The sequence below is a fragment of the Coregonus lavaretus genome (genome assembly GCF_964263955.1).
Source record: "Coregonus lavaretus genome assembly, contig: HAP1_SCAFFOLD_161, whole genome shotgun sequence".
NCBI classification, from domain to species: domain Eukaryota; kingdom Metazoa; phylum Chordata; class Actinopteri; order Salmoniformes; family Salmonidae; genus Coregonus; species Coregonus lavaretus.
The window spans coordinates 1-18,966 of record NW_028161655.1 but is presented as its reverse complement, the minus strand read 5'-3'; the positions used below and the strand labels follow the sequence as shown (position 1 = coordinate 18,966).

Sequence of the window (18,966 nt, the reverse complement as noted above, 5' to 3'; positions counted from 1 at the left end):
AAATGTTAGTCAATTGTTTGTGTGCAGAAACGTATTTTCAATGGATAGATTCACTGCCATCACTGAAAATGTATGTCATCCATCACATTGCAAGCAGAACAGTAGAGAAGTAGAAATCTGTTTGAATTATAATTAAGTTGATTCGGTGTTGTAGGCTAGACATAGCTGCTCTGCTCTAAAAATATCTACTTCTTGCACAGTAGGCCTATTTATCATTGTCCATCAAATCTTATCAGTGACAGACGCCGAAGGCAAAGATGAACACTTTTTGAGCCTGTGGGCGTTCCGTCTCTTCTGCTGTTCCATTTCTACGTTGACACATTCAGAGCTAGCAAAGCTAGCTAGGCAGCAATAGTTCAACTAGGCAGAGGTAGGAACAGGGTGTGTTTCACACAAATGGCTCAACATTTACAATGAAGAACATTAAATCACCTATATCTTGACGACCACTGCATGCTCAATGACGGTCTGCCGCGGTCTCAGCGATTGACATGGACTCTTGTGACAAGGTAAACGGATTTTCTCTGCGAAGTAATGACGGACCCGATTATGTCTGGTTACATGGTACAACTAGCATTAGTTAGCTAATGGGAATATGAAGCAAGCTAGCTAGGCCCAAAACGTATCTGCAGGAAATCATTTCCCTTTCATGTTTTAGAAGTGTCAGTAATTTTACCCGATGTTTGATTATTGTCAATGATTTGATTTGTCATCTAACTAGATCGCTACGCTAGCTAGGCAAGCGTGCAAGTAAAGACAAGTGAACTAGCTAACTGGTTAACTAGCCAGTTAGCTAAGCAGGTTCTATGCGCTTGTCATTTTTGGATGGACAATCTCACATCTCATCTGTTCTCCCAGATTTGCTGATCTATGAACTAGATATGTTTTAATTGAAGCTAACTATATTGAGTATCTCGTCAAACAAGCTATCTAAATAAAGTAGTTACAATACCTATACTGTCACAATGTTTTGACATTACAATTGCCGTTCATGTCAACATCGGTTGACAAGACCGACTTAGTTAGCTCTCTGGGGGAGCTTTGATGTTTGACCCACTGTTAAATAATTAGCTAGATAGTTAGCTAAATATTATAACACGGACCAGGGTAAGTTAACTAGCTAGGTAGTGAACAGTTACCCGAAACTTCCCAGTCTGCAGTGAGTGTGTGGTATATTGTTGACAACTACCTAGCCAGCTGGCCTGCTCTGGAGGAATATCCGGTTCTTCTGCATTTTAATCACATTCCAGTGAGTGACTCCTGCTGCGCATAGAGTAACTTAACTATGATTCAAGTTAGCTACTCTATTATGTGGTCTGACTTACTGTAAGTCCCCGGATGAAGCCCTCTGCTCCTGTGTCACAATCAGATCTCAGGGTGTTCATTCTGAGCGTTGTTTGCTGTACTGATGTTGCATTGCAATGTATTGATTCATAAAAGCAGATGCCACATAGGCTGAGTTTTGGTCCACATGATGTGATGATGGTGCATGGGCGATTCAAGGACCCAAGATGATTTCATGCTTGTGACTTTAAATAATGATATAATAATAATATGCCATTTAGCAGACGCTTTTATCCAAAGCGACTTAGTCATGTGTGCATACATTTTTACGTATGGGTGGTCCCGGGGATCGAACCCACTACCCTGGCGTTACAAGCGCCATGCTCTACCAATTGAGCTACATAGGACCACCCATAAATGTAGTGTACATGCACACTCTCTCGCTCTCGCTCAGCCACAATCTCTCCCCCTTCCACCACTGTCTACTGCGCCCTCTCTTGCCCCCTCCCATTCAACAACAGTAAAAGAACAATACAACTTCTCTCTTTCCAGCTGAGAATGTTAGAAGACAATGAATCAGAGACAAATGCTTGAAAGGACAAAGGGTTTGATGGTGTGATGGTTGATGGCCCAGTAGTCCCACCAGCCCAGTGCTGCCCTGCCCGTTTCACCACACATCTGGAGCTGAGCTCAATGCATTTACATGACATTTGACATTTTAGTTATTTAGCAGACGAACTTATCCAGAGCGACTTACAGGAGCAATTAAGGTTAAGTGCCTTGCTCTAGGGCACATCGATAGATTTTTCACCTAGTCGGCTCGGGATTCGAACCAGCAAACTTTCGGTTACTGGCCTAACCCTCTAACCGCTAGGCTACCTGCCAATGCCTCTTCCATAATCGCTGCTGTTCTCTCTCTTTCTCTCTCCAACACGCATACACCCCCTCCCCCCTGCAGCCTTTGCCACAATCGCTGCCATTCTCACTCACAACCCAGGCGCTAATCAATCAATCACATACAACTCAGTCTGAACAAACAGCCCACACCTTCACACCAGTGGAATGGAGAATGGCGCCCAGAGCTAAAGAACCCAGACCTGGACAGTCAGGGACTCCCTGTCCGAGTCTCCCCCAGCCAGGGCACACATATTGGGAGGTTTGGAGTCTCTTTCCCCTGGTGGACTAGGGCTGGAGCCCTATAGCCATACTATGAGTCATGATTGACTCTGTTGTAGCTAATTGTGTAATTGGCTTATCCTGGTTGGGCCACCGTCCTCACTCCTCACCTGATCCTCTCAGGCCTAACCCTGTAACTGCGTCCCCTGTCACCTATAGCTAGGCCCACCTCCTGTAACATCACCTATAGCTAGCCATGCCTACCTCCTGTAACATCACCTATAGCTAGCCAGGCCTACCTCCTGTAACATCACCTATAGCTAGCTAGGACCACCTCCTGTAACATGACCTATAGCTAGCCAGGCCTACCTCCTGTAACATGACCTATAGCTAGCCAGGCCTACCTCCTGTAACATGACCTATAGCTAGCTAGGCCCACCTCCTGTAACATGACCTATAGCTAGCCAGGCCTACCTCCTGTAACATGACCTATAGCTAGCCAGGCCTACCTCCTGTAACATGACCTATAGCTAGCCAGGCCCACCTCCTGTAACATCACCTATAGCTAGCCAGGCCTACCTCCTGTAACATCACCTATAGCTAGCCAGGCGTACCTCCTGTAACATCACCTATAGCTAGCCAGGCCTACCTCCTGTAACATCCCTCGTACCAAGTAACCAACCCCCCCTTTAGAATAACTACCCCCCCCCGCCCCTCACCTAAAGTTTAAATTGACCCATCTCTCCACTATCAGCATCCCTTGTCATCTAAAGTAACACAACCAACCCCTCTGTTTTGTGTAACTAACCTCCCCTGATCATCCACAGTAACCAGCCCTCTTTAGAGCAGGCCTAACCATCAAACCTCATACGGAAACAAAGCATGGTTAATTTAAAATGTCCGATTTTTCATTAGGCTTAATTCCATGACAGTATATGGCACCAAAGTTTAGGCCACAGTAGGCTGCCGTCTAGTATACTGCAGGGTATTGTTTTCAGCTGGCTACGTCACCCCTAGTGCTCTGTGTAGACCAGTCAGGACCCCTGGATCTATCAGACATCAGCCCACACTGCCCACAGACAGTACAGTAGCACTGGGTAACAATGGCTGTGTGTGTGTGTGTTCACTGCTGTACTGATGCTGGATTCATACATTCCGACCCTGGCTGGGAGAATGGAGTGTCTTTGTGTCGTGAACTCTGTCAACTCTGTCAACTCTCCCTTTCTCTCTACTCTTCCTCTCCTCCTCCCTTCCTCTCCTCCTCTCAGAATGAAAGGGGGGATGAGGTTGATCTATCCTCTGACTGTAGCTGCCTGCCTCAGTGATAGGTCTGGACACTATTGGGCTCTGGTCAAAAGTAGTGCACTATGTAGGGAATAGGGTGCCATTTGGGACTCATCAGCAAGTCACAATGTGTTAGCTGGGCAGTAACATGCTGACTAGACCGGGCACGCGTGTGATTTTGTCCATCCACACAAGACACGATCAGGACACGCAGGTTGAAATATCAAACTCTGAACCTATATTAATTTGGGGACAGGTCGAAACGCATGGCCATTTAGCTAACTAGCTTGCTGTTGCTAGCTAATTTGTCCTGGGATATTAACATTGGGTTGTTATTTTACCTGAAATGCACAAGGTCCTCTACTCTGACCATTAATCCACAGATAAACCTAGTTAGTTTCTAGTAATCTCTCCTCCTTCAGTCTTCTTCTTCTTTGAACTTTATATGGCGGTTGGCAACCAACTTTAAGGTGCATTTCTACCACCAATTGGACTGGAGTGTGGACCTCAGTTCATCTTTCAATCACCCATGTGGGTATATGCTCCTAAAAACCAATGAGGAGATGGGAGAGGCGGGACTTGCAGCACATCAAGCTTCACAAAAAGAACCAAGTTCTATTTTAGCGCCTGGCTACGCAGACGCTCACGAGCAGTTTGGATGAAATGGTTGAATAACATGTATGTGTACATTTATTTTGCAATGCGAGCGCACGTAACGCGAGCGGTGTGGTCAGCATGTAAGGCCTGTGATTCAGTCAACATGATGTCAATGGTAAGTTTTGATAAGAGGTAAACCTAGATAAACAGTCCAATGGTCATAACTTAGTAGTCAGGCCCATATCAGAGTTTCCATATCAGTGTTTAACGTCCCCTGAAGCAGCATTCAGGAGTACAAACACCAACATTAATTCAATTGATACCAACATTTGATTTGGTCCAGGCAACAGAGCAGGGGGGGAGGAGAGGGAACAGTGGGGTGGGGTGGGGTTGAGGGGAGGGAACAGTGGGGTGGGGTTGAGGGGAGGGAACAGTGGGGTGGGGTTGAGGGGAGGGAACAGTGGGGTTGAGGAGAGGGGAGGGAACAGTGGGGTGGGGTTGAGGAGAGGAGGGAATAATGGAGTGGGGTTGAGGAGAGGGGAGGGAATAGTGGAGTGGGGTTGAGGAGAGGGGAGGGAATAGTGGAGTGGGGTTGAGGAGAGGGGAGGGAACAGTGGAGTGGGGTGGGGTTGAGGAGAGGGGAGGGAATAGTGGAGTGGGGTTGAGGAGAGGGGAGGGAATAGTGGGGTGGGGTTGAGGAGGGGGGAGGGAACAGTGGGGTTGAGGAGAGGGGAGGGAACAGTGGGGTGGGGTGGGGTTGAGGGGAGGGAATAGTGGGGTTGAGGAGAGGGAACAGTGGGGTGGGGTTGAGGGGAGGGAATAGTGGGGTTGAGGGGAGGGGAGGGAATAGTGGGGTTGAGGGGAGGGAATAGTGGGGTGGGGTTGAGGGGAGGGAATAGTGGGGTGGGGTTGAGGGGAGGGAACAGTGGGGTGGGGTTGAGGGGAGGGAACAGTGGGGTGGGGTTGAGGGGAGGGAACAGTGGGGTTGAGGAGAGGGGAGGGAACAGTGGGGTGGGGTTGAGGAGAGGGAACAGTGGGGTTGAAGAGAGGGGAGGGAACAGTGAGGTGGGGTTGAGGAGAGGGAACAGTGGGGTGGGGTTGAGGAGAGGGGAGGGAATAGTGGGGTGGGGTTGAGGAGAGGGGAGGGAATAGTGGGGTGGGGTTGAGGAGAGGGAAGGGAATAGTGGGTGGGGTTGAGGAGAGGGAAGGGAATAGTGGGTGGGGTTGAGGAGAGGGAAGGGAATAGTGGGGTGGGGTTGAGGAGAGGGGAGGGAATAGTGGGGCGGGGTTGAGGAGAGGGGAGGGAATAGTGGGGTGGGGTGGGGTTGAGGAGAGGAGAGGGAATAGTGGGGTTGAGGAGAGGGGAGGGAATAGTGGGGTGGGGTTGAGGGGAGGGAACAGTGGGGTTGAGGAGAGGGGAGGGAACAGTGGGGTTGAGGAGAGGGGAGGGAACAGTGGGGTGGGGTTGAGGGGAGGGAACAGTGGGGTTGAGGGGAGGGAACAGTGGGGTGGGGTTGAGGGGAGGGAACAGTGGGGTGGGGTTGAGGAGAGGGAACAGTGGGGTTGAGGAGAGGGGAGGGAACAGTGGGGTGGGGTTGAGGGGAGGGAACAGTGGGGTAGGGTTGAGGAGAGGGAACAGTGGGGTTGAGGAGAGGGGAGGGAACAGTGGGGTTGAGGAGAGGGAACAGTGGGGTGGGGTTGAGGAGAGGGAACAGTGGGGTTGAGGAGAGGGGAGGGAACAGTGGGGTTGAGGAGAGGGAACAGTGGGGCGGGGTTGAGGAGAGGGAACAGTGGGGTTGAGGAGAGGGGAGGGAACAGTGGGGTTGAGGAGAGGGAACAGTGGGGTGGGGTTGAGGAGAGGGGAGAGAACAGTGGAGTGGGGTTGAGGAGAGGAGAGGGAACAGTGGGGTGGGGTTGAGGAGAGGGAACAGTGGGGTTGAGGAGAGGGGAGGGAACAGTGGGGTGGGGTTGAGGAGAGGGGAGGGAATAGTGGGGTTGAGGAGAGGGAATAGTGGGGTGGGGTTGAGGAGAGGGGAGGGAATGGTGGGGTTGAGGAGAGGGGAGGGAATAGTGGGGTGGGGTTGAGGAGAGGAGAGGGAATAGTGGGGTGGGGTTGAGGAGAGGAGAGGGAACAGTGGGGTGGGGTTGAGGAGAGGGGAGGGAATAGTGGGGTGGGGTTGAGGAGAGGGGAGGGAATAGTGGGGTGGGGTTGAGGAGAGGGGAGGGAATAGTGGAGTGGGGTTGAGGAGAGGAGAGGGAACAGTGGGGTGGGGTTGAGGAGAGGGGAGGGAATAGTGGGGTGGGGTTGAGGAGAGGGGAGGGAATAGTGGGGTGGGGTTGAGGAGAGGGGAGGGAATAGTGGAGTGGGGTGGGGTTGAGGAGAGGGGAGGGAATAGTGGGGTGGGGTTGAGGAGAGGGGAGGGAATAGTGGGGTGGGGTTGAGGAGAGGGGAGGGAATAGTGGAGTGGGGTTGAGGAGAGGGGAGGGAATAGTGGAGTGGGGTGGGGTAGAGGGGAGGGAATAGTGGAGTGGGGTGGGGTTGAGGAGAGGGGAGGGAATAGTGGGGTGGGGTTGAGGAGAGGAGAGGGAATAGTGGGGTGGGGTTGAGGAGAGGAGAGGGAATAGTGGGGTGGGGTTGAGGAGAGGGGAGGGAATAGTGGGGTGGGGTTGAGGAGAGGGGAGGGAATAGTGGAGTGGGGTGGGGTTGAGGAGAGGGGAGGGAATAGTGGAGTGGGGTGGGGTTGAGGAGAGGGGAGGGAATAGTGGAGTGGGGTTGAGGAGAGGGGAGGGAATAGTGGGGTGGGGTGGGGTGGGGTGGGGTTGAGGAGAGGGGAGGGAATAGTGGGGTGGGGTGGGGTTGAGGAGAGGAGAGGAAATAGTGGGGTGGGGTTGAGGAGAGGGGAGGGAATAGTGGGGTGGGGTTGAGGAGAGGAGAGGGAATAGTGGGGTGGGGTTGAGGAGAGGAGAGGGAACAGTGGGGTGGGGTTGAGGAGAGGGGAGGGAACAGTGGGGTTGAGGAGAGGGGAGGGAATAGTGGGGTGGGGTTGAGGAGAGGGGAGGGAATAGTGGGGTGGGGTTGAGGAGAGGGGAGGGAATAGTGGGGTGGGGTTGAGGAGAGGAGAGGGAACAGTGGGGTGGGGTTGAGGAGAGGGGAGGGAATAGTGGGGTGGGGTTGAGGAGAGGGGAGGGAATAGTGGGGTGGGGTTGAGGAGAGGAGAGGGAACAGTGGGGTGGGGTTGAGGAGAGGGGAGGGAATAGTGGGGTGGGGTTGAGGAGAGGGGAGGGAATAGTGGGGTGGGGTTGAGGAGAGGGGAGGGAATAGTGGGGTGGGGTTGAGGAGAGGGGAGGGAATAGTGGGGTGGGGTTGAGGGGAGGGAATAGTGGGGTTGAGGAGAGGGGAGGGAACAGTGGGGTGGGGTTGAGGGGAGGGAACAGTGGGGTGGGGTTGAGGGGAGGGAACAGTGGGGTTGAGGGGAGGGAACAGTGGGGTGGGGTTGAGGGGAGGAAACAATGGGGTGGGGTTGAGGAGAGGGAACAGTGGGGTTGAGGAGAGGGGAGGGAACAGTGGGGTGGGGTTGAGGGGAGGGGAGGGAATAGTGGGGTGGGGTTGAGGAGAGGGGAGGGAATAGTGGGATGGGGTTGAGGAGAGGGGAGGGAATAGTGGGATGGGGTTGAGGAGAGGAGAGGGAATAGTGGGGTGGGGTTGAGGAGAGGAGAGGGAACAGTGGGGTGGGGTTGAGGAGAGGGAACAGTGGGGTGGGGTTGAGGAGAGGGGAGAGAACAGTGGAGTGGGGTTGAGGAGAGGAGAGGGAACAGTGGGGTGGGGTTGAGGAGAGGGAACAGTGGGGTTGAGGAGAGGAGAGGGAATAGTGGGGTGGGGTTGAGGAGAGGAGAGGGAACAGTGGGGTGGGGTTGAGGAGAGGGAACAGTGGGGTGGGGTTGAGGAGAGGGGAGAGAACAGTGGAGTGGGGTTGAGGAGAGGAGAGGGAACAGTGGGGTGGGGTTGAGGAGAGGGAACAGTGGGGTTGAGGAGAGGGGAGGGAACAGTGGGGTGGGGTTGAGGAGAGGGAACAGTGGGGTGGGGTTGAGGAGAGGGGAGGGAATAGTGGGGTGGGGCTGAGGAGAGGAGAGGGAACAGTGGGGTGGGGTTGAGGAGAGGAGAGGGAACAGTGGGGTGGGGTTGAGGAGAGGAGAGGGAACAGTGGGGTGGGGTTGAGGAGAGGGGAGAGAACAGTGGAGTGGGGTTGAGGAGAGGAGAGGGAACAGTGGGGTGGGGTTGAGGAGAGGGGAGGGAATAGTGGGGTGGGGTTGAGGAGAGGGGAGGGAATAGTGGGGTGGGGTTGAGGAGAGGGGAGGGAATAGTGGAGTGGGGTGGGGTTGAGGAGAGGGGAGGGAATAGTGGGGTGGGGTTGAGGAGAGGGGAGGGAATAGTGGAGTGGGGTGGGGTTGAGGAGAGGGGAGGGAATAGTGGAGTGGGGTGGGGTTGAGGAGAGGGGAGGGAATAGTGGGGTGGGGTTGAGGAGAGGGGAGGGAATAGTGGGGTGGGGTTGAGGAGAGGGGAGGGAACAGTGGGGTGGGGTTGAGGAGAGGAGAGGAGAGGGAACAGTGGGGTGGGTTGAGGAGAGGAGAGGGAACAGTGGGGTGGGGTTGAGGAGAGGGGAGGGAATAGTGGGGTGGGGTTGAGGAGAGGGGAGGGAATAGTGGGGTGGGGTTGAGGAGAGGGGAGGGAACAGTGGGGTGGGGTTGAGGAGAGGGGAGGGAATAGTGGGGTGGGGTTGAGGAGAGGGGAGGGAACAGTGGGGTGGGGTTGAGGAGTGGGGTGGGGTTGAGGAGAGGGGAGGGAATAGTGGGGTGGGGTTGAGGAGAGGGGAGGGAATAGTGGGGTGGGGTTGAGGAGAGGGGAGGGAATAGTGGGGTGGGGTTGAGGAGAGGGGAGGGAATAGTGGGGTGGGGTTGAGGAGAGGGGAGGGAATAGTGGGGTGGGGTTGAGGAGAGGGGAGGGAATAGTGGGGTGGGGTTGAGGAGAGGAGAGGGAATAGTGGGGTGGGGTGGGGTGGGGTTGAGGAGAGGAGAGGGAATAGTGGGGTGGGGTTGAGGAGAGGGGAGGGAATAGTGGGGTGGGGTTGAGGAGAGGAGAGGAGAGGGAATAGTGGGGTGGGGTTGAGGAGAGGAGAGGAGAGGAGAGGGAATAGTGGGGTGGGGTTGAGGAGAGGTGAGGGGAGGGAACAGTGGGGTAGGGTTGAGGAGAGGTGAGGGGAGGGAACAGTGGGGTGGGGTTGAGGAGAGGGGAGGGGAGGGAACAGTGGGGTGGGGTTGAGGAGAGGGGAGGGGAGGGAACAGTGGGGTGGGGTTGAGGAGAGGAGAGGAGAGGAGAGGGGAGGGAACAGTGGGGTGGGGTTGAGGAGAGGAGAGGGGAGGGGAGGGAACAGTGGGGTGGGGTTGAGGGGAGGGAACAGTGGGGTGGGGTTGAGGAGAGGAGAGGGGAGGGAACAGTGGGGTTGAGGAGAGGGGAGGGAACAGTGGGGTTGAGGGGAGGGAACGGTGGGGTGGTAGAGAGGAGAGGGTCTGGGTTTCTTCAGTTTCACCCGGACACACACACACACACACACACACACACACACACACACACACACACACACACACACACACACACACAGACACACACAGACACAGACACAGACACAGACACAGACACAGACAGACAGACAGACAGACAGACAGACAGACAGACAGACAGACAGACAGACAAGTAAAAGCTCATTGAGAGTACTTTGTCTAAATTCCTTCATGACACTGAGCTGCTTCACCTGTTGTAAATATGTCACAGCTTTGACCCAGGCTATCTGTCACCCTGCTGCTGTCCCATCTAGTGGCCTACAGTCTCTTTACAGTGCTACTGGAGCAGTAGGCTGCATCTCATCTGACCTATTCAAACTCTGGAGGACATTGTTTGAAAGAATGGATAATTGTCATCCTTTGTATTTTATTTTCAGAGAGTTTGGCCTATGTTGACTTGACGTGAGTACTGTGGTTTGTGATGTGTAGGCTAGCTGTAGAGGTATGTTTTTCCGCGTACTTTGTGACGCACATTTTATGATGCATATTTTATGACCTGTATTATTTGTGCATTTCATCACATCACAGCCCTCCTACACACACCACACCACACACACACAAACAAACCACCTCCTCTGTCCCTGTGGCATGGTGGCAATAGAGGCAGGCCCACATCATTAAATAGAACAATTGAAATAAAGGATCTTTATGGGTAGGCCGGACCCTAGTTGACGTTGTCTTTAGAGACCTTATGTAAGACGTAGTTAGTTAGCTACTAGTGTAATCTCTTTGGGAAGAATGAGCAGCTAAATATAGCTGGCCCGTAAAGAGGATGCTGGGTGACTGAGTCATTACTACCCCGGCTCTGCTGGTGGCTCTGAGGTGAAGTTTCCCCTAGGTACAGATCTAGGATCAGCTTCCCCTCCCCCAATCCTAACCTAAACCAATAGTGGGGGAAATGCAAAACTGACTCAAGATCAGCATCTAAGTGGAAACTTCAGGGCCAGATTTGGACCAGGCAGGGCCGTAGGAAAGGAATGTCTCAGGACAGAATGGCTGATGGTAGGAGTGCTACCTAGTGTTTAATGTTAGTGGTAGCTGGTAGGGAGAGGGGCTCTTTGGATGAAAGGGTCTATTATCATTTTTTTAACCAACAAAGCATAACAGTTCCAAGGCACTCCTTTAAAATGCTGTATTGTGGCATAACTTAATAGGAAAAAACACCAAAGGTATTGGACTGTGTGTGTTCTAAGGCCCTCAGTCGGTCATGTTCTCTGTGAGTACAAGGAGACAGTGCTCTCCACTCTGATCAGATCAGTATCAGGCCAACCAGGAAGTGGTTCTATTGCACCAGGTTACATGTTGCTGTGTCTGTCTGCTACACTCACACGTCCCCTGATCACACTGCTCGAAGGTCAACACTTTGTTAGGCTTTCTATGTCTGCGACCAAATTGGCACCCTATTCCTTAAATAAGGAAGTAGCCTTGTCCAAGCCAAAACAGTCCATAGGTCAGGAGCCTATCGTCTGGTTCTTTAGGCATCTTGATGTACTGTAGACTACTCCTGGGCAGGATGCTAGTCTATCGCAGGGCCCCATGTGCCCTGGTCAAAAGTAGTACACTATTGTATTAAGGTGTCATTTCAGAGACAGCCATTGACTCCAACTCTCCATTCTCAGACCCAGTGAAAAGTTTTTTCTCTTGGTGCCAGTTGTTTCATTTGTCCTGAAGGAACTAGTTCTGTTGTTTTGCCTGTGTCGTGGTGATGTGACGACAGTCATGGGTTATATTAATAATTAGTCTAGCCTGGCTTCCCCAACTAGCTGCTCCTTAGGTAACATTCCTACTCACACTTTGTAGTCCAGTCATATAGCCTAGGGGCGTCAGTCTCTAAATCAGATATCTACTGACTGACAGCCTACTCTCCAGTCCTGTGTGATTGATCTTAGACTTAGTTGTCTATGGATTGTAGATGGATCCTTGATGTTACCCCTTGGGTTACTAAAACACCTCATAAGTTACAGGAAACCTTCACACAGTGAGTGTGATGTCGGTACCAGCTGATATATGTCGATTTATCACTGATTGTGGTGGATCGTTTATACAGCACACAAATTGAACCACGTTCACTGAGTCATGAACATATCCTAATATGGGTACACTTTAACTGCTGTTATTTTGGCACAAAAGTGAGAGGCCGATCACTCCTGAGTGTGTCTGGTGCGTTGCGAGGTGATCCTGTCCAGTCAGGTCCTGTCTTCTCCTGTCCAGCCAGTTCCTGTCCTGTCAGGTCCTGTCCAGTCAGGTCCTGTCTTCTCCTGTCCAGCCAGTTCCTGTCAAGTCATGTCCTCTCCTGTCCAGTCAGTTCCTGTCCAGGCAGGTCCTGTCTTCTCCTGTCCAGCCAGTTCCTGTCGAGTCATGTCCTCTCCTGTCCAGTCAGTTCCTGTCCCGGCAGGTCCTGTCCTCTCCTGTCCAGTCAGGTCCTGTCTGTGATGTCAGCATCTGACTGCCTCTGTGTCTCCTTGCAGGATGTGAAACTGTCAGCCGAAGTGGAGCCGTTTATCCCACAAAAGAAAGGTCTGGAAGGAGCCCTGGTCACCATGAGCCTGTCTGGAGGAGAAGGAGGGGGAGGAGGAGGAGGAGGGGGGGTGGAGGAGCCCACCCCTATCCCCAGCTACCTCATCACCTGCTACCCTTTTGTCCAGGAGAACCAACCCAACAGGTAGGTACAGCACCCTATATCATATATTATGCACCCTAGTCCCTAAATCATGCAGCCTACACCCTACACACTAAGGGCAGGTTTCCTGGACACAGATTAAGCCTAGTCCTGGACTAAAAACCATATTCAATGGAGAATCTCTGAGCGCATGCCTTTTAATCCAAGACTAGGCTTAATCTGTGTCCGGTAAACTGGCCCTAAGAGCCTGAGGTGCGACTGTCACTGATGTAATGAATCTGTATTAGGAGCTACCCTGCCTCTGTCCCTGAGCCACTGACAGTTAGCCTAGCATTAGCTCTGAAAGGATCTCTATGGAATCCAGGAATATTCCCATTTCTGACACTCCTCCAGGAACGTGCCTGTGCCCATGTCAGTAGGAAAACTGATGGTGTCTTCTTTCTGATTCACCTATGGAAAACCCCATAAACAGTGTGTGTTATACACAACTAGGCTGTGAATGGTCAGTTACCACCCAGGGATGTGATCAGGGCCTAAAAATATACCAGCCACTCAGATGTTTTACCAGCCAAAATATTGTTTCGCCGTACATACATATAAAAACACACCAAAAACAGACGACCATGCTTTGTAATGTTTCTAAAACAAGAAATGTATTAGTAAGAAATAATGTGGTATATTGCTCATTTTCAATTCATTTTTTAGGACTGGAGTCTTTTAACCAAAATATCAGAGACAAATTGTTCAGCTGGCCCTTTAAGGGCGGGAGGTTACCTTGGTGTGTGAGTGAGATTTGGGTTCTGACTCTTTACTATCAGTTGAAGCAACAGACTCAAACTAACGTAACGTTGAAACACAAACAAGCTTGTGAGCAAAACAATGTAAACGGCCAAGAAACACGAGGTCAAAGTCTCACTTTGTAGATGTTCGCACAAATTAGACCAACTTTTATACCTGTGTGCAGCGCCTCCAAATGAATCTATCAGCACTTCACTCAGTGAGCTCAGCTCCTCTGCCAGGCAGTGTTGCTGCGTGAGATGGGATATATGATTCCTATTTCTTTGTGCAATTAGCAGCTATGAAACCCTAACTCACACGTGCTCATACTTGACTTTTGACTTTTTATTCACGAATGTAATGCTCGCACTGTAGAGCCCTGCACATTGACCACCCGCCAATGTGGCTGGTGAAATAGACATTACCTTCATCTAACCCCAGATGGGGGTGTTAATGTTATGCCCTGGATGTGACTGAGAGCTGAAGACCTGTGTGTGTTCTGTGCGGTTCTCTTTGTCAGGGGTGATCTGCCTCATCCTGCACACGTTCATTTCTTCATTTCCTTCCTGTCTGTTTTGAATACCAGGAAGTGGTCTGCGCTCTAGACCGCTGGCTGTGAAAATGTGGTCTGGATCCGTATCAGCCAGAGTGCCACACACACACAGTCAGCTCGACACTGATATCAGCATTGTATCAAGCTGTCTCTTAGCTTGACACAGTTTTCTCTGGCCTCCTATGGGTATATTAGTCTTAATATGTTGCAGTATATTCATACAATCATCACTACACCAATCATTTCTTCTCTCCCACCCCTCTACAGACAACAGCACCCCATGTATAGCGGAGGAGGGGACCTGCGCTGGCAGCAGCCCAACCCCACCCCAGGTGGTCCGTACCTGGCTTACCCCATCCTGTCCTCCCCCCAGCCGCCAGTCTCCAACGACTACACCTACTACCAGATCATGCCTGCCCCCTGTCCCCCCATGATGGGCTTTTACCAGGTAGGTATCTGAAAGGTTAGGGGTTAGAGGCAGACCAGTAGTCAGAAGGTTGCTAGTTCAAATCCTGGGCGCGAGGAGATAGAACTGGAAACTGAATTAGCAACCTGGAGGGCTGCTGGTGTCAGATCCCAGGTACTATTCTCTGTCAATGTGGCCTTTAGAAAGGCAGGTAGTGGAGTGTGTGTTGTCTTTGGTTTTTGGGAGAAGATGTTTACAAGACTTGTAGCCTGAAGAGATGGTTAGGAGGAGAGAAGAAGTGGAGGATAAATGTTCATTGTCACAGCTGGATAATAAAGTTGTTCTGTTCCTCTACCAGCCCTTCCCAGGAACGTACGCCGGACCCCTGCAGCCTGGCGTGGTAAACCCTGTATCAGCTGACGTCAGCGAGAGACCGTCCCCTCCCCGACAGGCGTTTGGACTAGCAAATCAGAGAGGAGGGAGGGGCATGGTCAGACCTGCCGTTCTACCCAAGGTAAGAGGTTAGAGGTCAAACGGGTTATTCTGCTGGTCTATCCTAAAGCAAGGTGCTCAGCTCCATTCTTCAATTTGACACTATTGATTACATTATCAGTTAATACCGTCAATGAATTAATTAATTAATACCATTAATTGGCCAGAGAGTCGTATAACATCAATATACAAAATAATGTTGAATGTTATTATAGTCTATGTTCAATCAGCAGCAGCAGGTGGGGTTGTGTCAGCCCCTTAAGGACAGGAGGCCCCCCATGAGGACTGTAGCTGTCCAGAAGGAGATGTGTTCCTCAGGGCCAGTCGGACGGACCAAGACAGTCCTACTGGTGGACGCTGCCCAGCAGACTGGTACGTATATAGACCAGGAACATACTAGTACCAATACCAGTAACATGGTAGTACCAGTACCAGTAATATTCTAGTACCAATACCAGTACCAGCACCAATACTAGTACATTCTAATACATTCTAGTACTAGTTAAGCCCAGGTTTTGACTCAGGTTTGCATTGCCAAACCCCTGTATACTGGTCTAATGTATGTCCACAGATGATTGACGTGCCTAACTCTTCTCTAACTCCTGTACAGGGTTGTGTACTGACTGTATGTACCTGACTGTGGTCTAAGCCTTCATTACAGCGTTAAGGCTTTACATAATAAAACCTCAGTCAATCACAGCATCTAGATCCTACTGAGCTGAGAGAACAGGTTTAGAATGATGACGCATCATACTGAGACACTATGACTGCGTTTACACAGGCAGCCCAGTCTGATAGTTTTTTCACTAAATGGTCTTTTGACCAATCAGATCAGCTCTGGAAAAGATCTGATGTGAAAAAATCTGATGTGATTGGTCAAAAGACAATTAGTGGGATAAATATCAGAACTGGGCTGACTGTGTAAACGCAGCCTATGATGCCCATCCTGCTGGGAAGACAGTAGGAATGTAGAGTTTCCTGTTGGAGAGGTCTACTCTGCACGTGTGCAGTACGTGTTGTCCTCTGTGACACCTCCGGCTGGGGGAATAACACAACTCAATGCGACTAAGAGTTAGATCCATAATGAGATGGACATCACATTGGTTGTTAACCAGTAAAGGTGCAATAAGCATCTAAATACTACTTCTCTACTTGCTACTGCTTCTGCTTGCTCTTTGGGGTCTAGGCCGGGTTACTGTAGAGCACTTTGTGACAACCGTTGATGTAAAAAAGGCCTTTAATAAATACATTTGGGGCTGGTTTCCTGGAACATGATTATGTCTGGTCCTAGACTAAAAAGCAAGATTATGTCTGGTCCTAGACTCCATTTAAATAGCTCTTTAGTCCAGGACTAGGCTTATTGTATGGATAGACTGATCCGTGATATCTGTCTGCCTGTAGACTTCCCAGGGGACAGTGTGTGTGGTCGGGGTGCGTCGGAGCGGGAACGGGAGCGGGCCAGCCCCCTGCTGTGGAAGAACCTTCCCCGGAGAAGGCTGGCCTCGCACCCTGCCGAGAGCTCCAGCGAGGCGGACATCGACAGCGACAGCGGCTACTGCAGCCCCAAACACAACCAGCAGGCCCCGGGGGCTACGCAACGCACTGCCGACGCTGCTACAGCTCCTACGGTAAGCCCCACCTTTAACCCTAACCATTTACTACTTTATAGTACTATAAACTACTGTGAACCCAAACACTACTGTAGCCCCGGGGCTACAGAACACTCTACCACAGCTCCTACGATGGCAGGTCCTAACTCTAACCCTAACTCTATACTACTGTACTGTAGCCTCAAACACAAGGTAACCCCAGACCTAGCTATAACCTAACCTTCACCTGCATGACTGAAGTGAAATATCTAACATGCTTCTCCTCTCTCTCTCTCTCTCTCTCTCTATCTCTACAGGGAGTGGATGCAGGTGTAATGACAGGTAGGCTTTGTTTTTATGATTAATAATTGGATTTCTGATAAGACAGATGATTACATTGGCTTTCCCCTTGGCTGTGTCCTCCTCTTAACTTTGTGTGTCTATCTCTGTCTGTGTGTCTCTGTGTGTGTGTGTGTAGCGGTAAGCTGGGTGAACGTAGCGTCTCAGGCCACTCAGAGGTCGTGGTCAGACAACAGGACCACCCCGTTCCAACGGACAGGGAAGACCACTGATCAGAGGAACTACTTACAGGTACATTGGGCCTCACCTGAGATGATCTTGACCTCACCTGGGCAACTGTAATTATCTCTCTGACCCTCTCCCGCTCATCCCCACTTACTCTCTCTCTCTCTCTTTCTCGCCCCCTCTCCAGCAGGACTTCCATGCAGGGTACTCAGGGGGGCGTGTCTGTCCTAACCCCACCCCCGCAGACACCAACTGTGGTCTGCAGCAGAGACGGCTCCAGCCCGGAGTAGGCCCTGGGACGGCGCTTGCTCCTGAGCCCCTCTACTTCGAGGTGGGAGATATTGACATGAAACTCACCTCACTCACACACTGCAGCATCTCATTCTGTCTCCTGATGTGGATAAATACAGAAATCATCGGTCACTCAACCTTTCTGCATTTCACAATATGCATTTCAGTTGGAATCAAATCCTTACTTGAGATACAACTGTAACTTGAACTGTCATGTAAATCCTGTATCTCCCATTAATAGGAGATTTCAGTTCCATGTATCTGTTTATTTCCAACTTGGTCAATGTGTATTAGGAGTTAGTGAGGCTTTAGATGTACAAAAGCTGAGGTATTGTATGAAATAGTCCTCAATCAGAATGTAATGGTATGGTAGAGCTGTACTAGTCAGGTGTTTGGTAAAGTCTAAAGTCTGTCTCATCTGTTTCAGGATGAGGAGGAGTTTCCAGAGCTGGTCTCAGGAGGAGGAGCACAGAGGAACAACAAACCAGACCACAACCCTTCCCAGACCCAGAACCAACACCAGACCAAACTAACCAAGAACCTGGTGAGAGACCAGCTAAACTCTCCTCCCTTCCTTCCTTGAGGATTTCACAGATTTTTTTTTTGCAAGAAAAAGTTTGATCACAAAACATCTATCCCAGTAGTGACTGTTGTTCCCCCGCTCCTCTCTCTCTCTCCAGCTGGATAACCTTCCAGAGAACTCTCCCATCAACATCGTCCAGACTCCCATCCCAATCACCACCTCCGTCCCCAAGAGGGCAAAGAGTCAGAGGAAGAAGGCCCTGGCTGCTGCCCTGGCTACAGCACAGGAGTACTCTGAGATCAGCATGGAGCAGAGGAAACTACAGGTACCAGCATGCACTCTGTTAGCTAGCTAGGAAACTACAGGTACCAACATGCAATATCTTAGCTAGCTAGGAAACTACAGATACCAGCATGCACTCTGTAAGATAGCTAGGAAACTACAGGTACCAACATGCACTGTTAGCTAGGAAATTACAGGTGACAGCATGTGCTCGGTTAGCTAATCACAGAAAACTACAGATACCAACATGCTCTGTCAGCTAGACATAGTGCAGGACTATAGGCATCTCAATGGAAAAACTATACATAGTTCTATTGTACTACTATGAGTGTGCTGAGCCAGTGTTGCTGTTCCCTGTGTGTGCCTGTAGGAGGCGCTGACCAAAGCAGCAGGAAAGAAGAGTAAGACTCCAGTCCAGTTGGACCTGGGAGACATGCTGGCTGCACTGGAGAAACAACAACAGGCCATGAAGGCTAGACAAATAAACAACACCAAACCACTGTCCTTCACAGGTACACACTGCACCACACACACACTGCACCACACACACACACACACACTGCACCACAAACACACACACACACTGCACCACACACACACACACACTGCACTGCACCGCACCACACATACACACTGCACCACACCACACATACACACTGCACCACACCACACTGCACCGCACCGCACCACACACACTGCACCGCACCACACCCACACACACACTGCACCGCACCACACACACACACACACACACTGCACCGCACCCCACACACACACTGCACCGCACCACACCACACACACTGCACCGCACCACACCACACACACTGCACCGCACCACACCACACACACTGCACCGCACCGCACCACACACACTGCACCGCACCACACCACACACACTACACGCACCGCACCACACACACACACACACACTGCACCGCACCACACACACACTGCACCGGACCACACACACTGCACCGCACCGCACCACACACACTACACCCCACACACACT

At 51.3% G+C, this 18,966-nt stretch overlaps 1 protein-coding gene across 1 annotated transcript; it reads left to right on the top strand.

Annotated features, from left to right (window-relative positions):
• Nucleotides 1–42: 42 nt before the first annotated feature.
• LOC311120271 (selenocysteine insertion sequence-binding protein 2-like) lies at nt 43–18,467 on the top strand (the record flags this gene model as incomplete). Its single annotated transcript, XM_084194900.1, has 12 exons — nt 43–509; nt 12,366–12,559; nt 14,115–14,295; nt 14,612–14,767; nt 14,976–15,117; nt 16,147–16,373; nt 16,652–16,676; nt 16,813–16,925; nt 17,047–17,190; nt 17,578–17,694; nt 17,831–17,998; nt 18,326–18,467. Coding segments are annotated over exons 1-12 (1,627 nt in total), but the record flags the coding sequence as incomplete, so codon positions are not given.
• Between the last annotated feature and the right edge of the window lie 499 nt (nt 18,468–18,966).